The sequence below is a fragment of the Sinocyclocheilus anshuiensis genome, unplaced genomic scaffold (assembly GCF_001515605.1).
Source record: "Sinocyclocheilus anshuiensis isolate Anshui unplaced genomic scaffold, SAMN03320099.WGS_v1.1 scaffold944, whole genome shotgun sequence".
NCBI classification, from domain to species: Eukaryota; Metazoa; Chordata; class Actinopteri; order Cypriniformes; family Cyprinidae; genus Sinocyclocheilus; species Sinocyclocheilus anshuiensis.
The window spans coordinates 69,503-75,350 of record NW_015549559.1 but is presented as its reverse complement, the minus strand read 5'-3'; the positions used below and the strand labels follow the sequence as shown (position 1 = coordinate 75,350).

Genomic DNA, 5,848 nt, shown 5'->3' with positions numbered 1-5,848 from the left:
TTATTCACCCCCCGGAGCCGTGTGAGGCACGTTTTATTACGGATGCGCGTGCTTTATTTGACTACTTTTGGACTGTCAAACAAAAACACCTGCCTACTCCCATTCTAACGCTTGGAAGAGCCAGGACAATTTTTACAGTTTTTCTCGATTGTTAACACACTATAACTGATTAATTTGGCCCAATTTTCCAAACCATTCATATAGTTCTCGAAACAAAGACACATTTCTCAAAACTTTTAACACATTTCACCTGTTTGCACACACGTTCCAATTTGCTCAGTGTTTTCTGCAAAACTCTACACAAAAACACTATCATTTTGCACGTTTATCCATGTTCTCATTCAGAAAACACAAACACACAATATAATTAACTCAAGCATCAAAAAATGAACTCAAACAGCGCACATTTATCCATGTGTGAACATTAAGCAGCAAAACTGATGACACACCAGTCAGAATCTTAGGATGATATAAAAAGGAGCACAAGTGATTATGAGTTTTGGAAAATGAATCCTGGTAGTGGGAAACAAAGAGGAATAGGAGGGGAAAATAAAAATTAAGGGGATGAGGTCAAAGGTAATTTGTTCCTGATGAAATACAAAGCACTATAGTTGACCATGTTCTTCTGCATGGACTGACCATGATGGAAGTTGGCCTACAGGCTCATCTAAAAGGTTTCAATATTACTTACAAAATACACATACAATATAATTACAGTACATAGCAGCAGTACTTCAGATGAAAGAACTTTCATTATTCTATGTACAGTAAACACTGTAGCACATGTTGTACACCCTCAAACTCAATACTGTTGAATTGATTTGTAGCCAAGTAGCCCTTAACATGTGCTCTATTTTTGCAGAACTGAGAGACGGCTGTCTAGGGAAGGCAGAAAAGTCTTTTGTCAGAAGACTAAGCAACTACAGAACAGTTTTTCTGAATTGCTAAAATACTAAACTCCAATCTCTGAACCAAATTCTCACTAGCTTAAACCAATTTGTCGAATAAAGCACTCTTTCTTCTAAACCTTAAACACATTCAGGCAGTTAGGCTCTATTTGCAAATCTCATGCACTCTTTTTGCAAAACGCTAAACAAATTCTCATTCACTTAAACACTTATCACACTGTGATGCATTTGTGCTGCAAAATGCTAAACACAAGCGGCAAAAGTTAAACACAACTAAAGCACAGTTGTCATCGTTTACACTTGTTTCTAATGATGTGATCAAACCAACTGTACAAAATAGTGACACAAAGACATGCACAAAGACATGATGCTGAGAGCACAAAGACATGATGCTGAGACAGAATGAATCTCTCCTTGACCCTGATTTTACAATTGCACAACTTACAGCATTTGAGTGTACTGTAACATGCCATTCATTTAGTTTTATTTGACCTTTTTGGCCTTTGCAGTTGGACTGCATTATTTTTGCAGTATCCAAGTGCTGAATATATACAATTTAGTTCAGTATTATTCAATATTCAGCACAATACTATTCTTGCATCACATACAGTAGGCCTATACAATATATTCGCCTTTCTCAGTTGCAATTACTATACTTTTTTACAGAATTGTAAAAAAATTTACTCAATACAATATACTTTTTTTGTGTAATGTTCTGGATGATGTGTTCTCCATTTTTCTCTGTAGTGTCTAATGAATGCTCTGTAGTGTTTATTTTATTGACTCATGTGTGTATGATCTAAGAGCACTGTTTGATTTTGAGTAGGGATGCACCGATACCACTTTTTCCAGTACTCGCCCGATACCGATACTTTTATTTTTGGTACTTGCCGATACCGAGTACCGATACCGATATTTTTATTGCATTTGTACATTTTTTAAATATTGGGTATAGGAACCAAAAGGGTATGTATAATGTTAGTTGGTTAACTTCATTTATCAAATAGATACAGTCAAGCCAAAATTTACTCAGACACCTTCAACATTTCTCACATTATCACAGTTTATTCGCTATAGTTTAGAAAATGGTAATAAAATATGACAAGAACTCAGAGTTACACTGTGTCAGAACAAATTCATCTTGATAATGTTAGATAATTTTGATAGAAAGGTATGTAATAGATTACAATCAACCAAAATAATTCAGACAAAATCTCCTAACTGTGATATTTTCAGAAATAGAAGTCGCGTTTTTTCATCTGAAATGTGCTGCGATTTATATTCTAAAGCTTCTCATATAATGCAGAAACACTCAAGCAAGCAAAACACGCGCAACGCGTGCAGGTATTTGTACTGATGCAGAATGAGAGAACAGTAGTACAGCCTAGCGCATTTCACACAGGCTGTTAGTTTGACTTTCGCCAGAAAGTGGTGTATGCCTACGGTTGAAAATAAATTATGTTTATAGTGAATGCCCCTATGAATGGTTTTATTTTTACGATTTAGTTTTAATCCAAATGATGCGTGTGCTAAGTGAGTGAACATCAAAGATCACACAACAGAAGTGCGCGCGCGCTCTTTCTCTCTCTCTCGCTCTCTCTCTCTCCCTACCATTAAGTAACTTATGCATTGTTTTACTTACTTGTTTTTGACATATCCGACCGAACTACAAACTTTCCAGTGATGTCTGTGAGAAAGATATATTCACTCGACAAGCTCGCGCATCTGCGCCGCCGTGCGCTCAATCCACTCAGTGTGCTTTGTTTATCAGCTCGCGCATATCAGCTATACAGGCGTTAATACTGAATGTTTAACATTATATTCATTGCATACATATACTTCGTAGTAGACATCCTTATCTCCTTTCTGCTGTCTGTTGTTCTGTTGTCGGTGTTCCTTTGTCTGAATATGGCGCTTATCACATGCTGTGTGGTATCGGCGTTTGGTATCGGGGCATTTTAACGAGTACGAGTACGAGTACAGGAGACCAGTATCGGTGCATCCCTAAATTTGAGTGCTAGTGAAATGGTTTTGCAGTGATCATTTGATTTTGATGATGCAGTCAGAGGTTTCGTGAATTTAGTTTGAGTATTTGGATTTGTGTTTAAGGTTTTGAGAAAACGAGTGATGGTTTCAAGAAATATGTTTTAGCAATTCAGAAAAACTGTAAAACACAAAAAGTGATTAAGTCAAAAAATGTCAGCGAAAGCAAACAAAAATATTCTTGGCTATGAATATTCACCAAACACAATATTTCAGTAAATTACAGGAGCTCAGTATTACGCCTCATGCAGTGTGAATTTAAAGTGTGATTTGCTTATACTCTTTGGTGTCTGACTACACTCACGTGATGAAATCCATGAAGCTGGCCAGAGGCTCATAAGACTGGTTCCTCATATGGCGGAACTCAACCACCATCTTCTCTTTCAGCTTGTCATCAATGACGGAGACAGTGAGGGGAGAGGCTTCATTGGCCAGGAAGCTTCCATAGTCAGTGCTCTGCAAGTGAAGCTTCAGGTCTGAGGAAACAAAAACAAGAAAAACCCTTAATGATTAAAAAAAAAATTAAACAGATGTAATCTGTAAACCCAAAACCTCATTCTTCAGTGTTACAGTGGGGAAAATATTTATTTGATCCCCTGCTGATTTTGTAAGTTTGCCCGCTTATAAAGAAATGAAGGGTCTGTAATTTTTATGGTAGGTTTATTTTAATGGATAGAGACAGAATACCAACCAAAAAAATCCAGAAAAAAAAACACATTATATAAAGGTTAGAGATTGATTTGCATTTCAGTGAGTGAAATAAGTATTTGATCCCCTACCAACCAGCAAGAATTCTGGCTCCCACAGACTGGTTATGTGCCCATGTGGAACAAAGATTAGTCCTGCCACTTTAAGAAGTTACTCCTAATGTCAGCTCGTTAGGTGTATAAGACAGCTGTCCACACAATCTGTATCTTCCATTTCAGCCTCTCCCACCACCATGGGCTAGAACAAAGAGCTGTCAAAGGATGTCAGAGACAAGAGAAATGGAAGAAAAACAAAATGACCATCAATTGGCCTCGGTCTGGAGCTCTGTGCAAGATCTTGCCTCATGGGGTAAGGATGATCAGGAGAAAGGTGAGGGATCAGCCCCGAACTACACGGGATGAGCTTGTTAATGATCTTAAGGCAGTTGGGACCACAGTCACCAAGCTAAACATTGGTAACACACTACGCCGCAATGGACTGAAATCCTGCAGCGCCCGAAAGATCCCACTGCTCAAGAAGGCACATGTACAGGTCCATTTAAAGTTTGCCAAAGGACATCTAAATGATTCAGAGAAGGCTTGGGAGAAAGTGTGGTCAGATGAGACCAAAATTGAGCTCTTTGGCATTAACTCAACTCGCCGTGTTTGGAAGGAGAGAAATGCTGCTGACTATGACCCCAAAAACACCATCCTTACAGTCAAGCACAGCATTGCATCACCGCATTGAGGGGCAAATGGACGGGGCCATGTACTGTAAAATCTTTAAACGAGAACCTCCTTCCCTCAGCCAGAACACAGAAGATGGGTCATGGATGGGTCTTCCAGCATGACAATGACCCAAAACATACCGCCAAGGCAACAAAGGAGTGGCTCAAGAAGAAGCACATTAAGGTCATGGAGTGGCCTAGCCAGTCTCCAGACCTCAATCCTATAGAAAATCTGTGGAGGGAGCTGAAACTTCGAGTTGCCAAACGACAGCCAAGAAACCTTAAGGATTTAGAGAGGATCTGTAAAGAGGAGTGGATCAAAATCCCTCCTGAGATGTGTGCAAACCTGGTGACCAACTACTGAAAACGTCTTACCTCTGTGCTTGCCAACAAGGGTTTCTGCAGCAAGTACTAAGTCATGTTTTGCTTGGGGATCACTTATTTCACTCACTGAAATGCAAATCAATGTCTAACCTTTATATAATTTGTTTTTTTCTGGATTTTTTTGGTTGGTATACTGGCTCTATCCGTTAAAATAAACCTACCATAAAAATTACTGACCCTTCATTTTTTTGTAAGAGGGCAAACTTACAAAATCAGCAGGGGATCAAATAAATATTTTCCCCACTATAAAAGGTTGTGTTCTGGCAGTGATTTCTATATTCATCTCAGAACTGTTTTTACATCATTTCCAGTTCCCTAAAACACAGACAAAAATTCCAAGTGAGTCACTTGCCATTGATTCTTAAATATTAAATGTATTATATTTCTAAAAAATATTGATTTAATTTAAATAATGCAAAAATCTTTGTTATTTTGAAAGGACTAATTTTAGGGATGCACCGATATGAACATTTTAGCAGATACCGATCTTCTTATCGGGCCGATACCAGAAAAAATGAGCATTTATTGGCCGATACCGATATGGTGGCCGATATATCGTGCATCCTAACTAATTTCATTGTAAAGTGTGAAATATTATGATATAATGCAGCACAGGTTGAACAAGTAAACAAAGGACATCTCAATCTGTAAGAAAGATCATAATCCTTAATAAATTTGTTATTCTTATTATTTATGCATTATAAGATCTTTAAAAGACTTCAAATCTAGGCAAAGTGTTAAGCAATTTGTTCTTGAGAATAAAATAAAGGTGCAATAAAAAAGGCATTAACAGTAAATTAAACAGCATGGTTCCTGCCAGGGAATGTATCTGATTGCATTGATATCATAAATGAAGCAAAGTTTCTCTCAATTTTACAGAATACAAGTAAGTTGGAAACATTAGAAAAAAGTAGCAACTCTGATTTTGTTAGAAATGCAGTACTTCTCAGAGAATAAACATGCTCCTTTCCAGTAAATGCTGTCAAAGATGTTTAATCTATGTTATGTATAAATTGCTTTATTTTAATCAAGAAGGCAAACTCTATAAAAGTTAAGTATAAATAAAAGTTTGGGCATAATATATATGTATATATATATA

General features: G+C 37.3%; 1 protein-coding gene across 1 annotated transcript in view; it reads right to left on the bottom strand.

The window, feature by feature from the left end:
- The window catches only part of LOC107657104 (V-type proton ATPase subunit d 1), a 14,165-nt gene that overhangs the window by 7,053 nt on the left and 1,264 nt on the right, over nucleotides 1–5,848 (bottom strand). Inside the window, exon 2 of the mRNA XM_016445107.1 lies at nucleotides 3,256–3,427. Coding sequence (XP_016300593.1) covers nucleotides 3,256–3,427 — 172 coding nt within the window. The remainder of the gene's footprint in view (nucleotides 1–3,255; nucleotides 3,428–5,848) is intronic.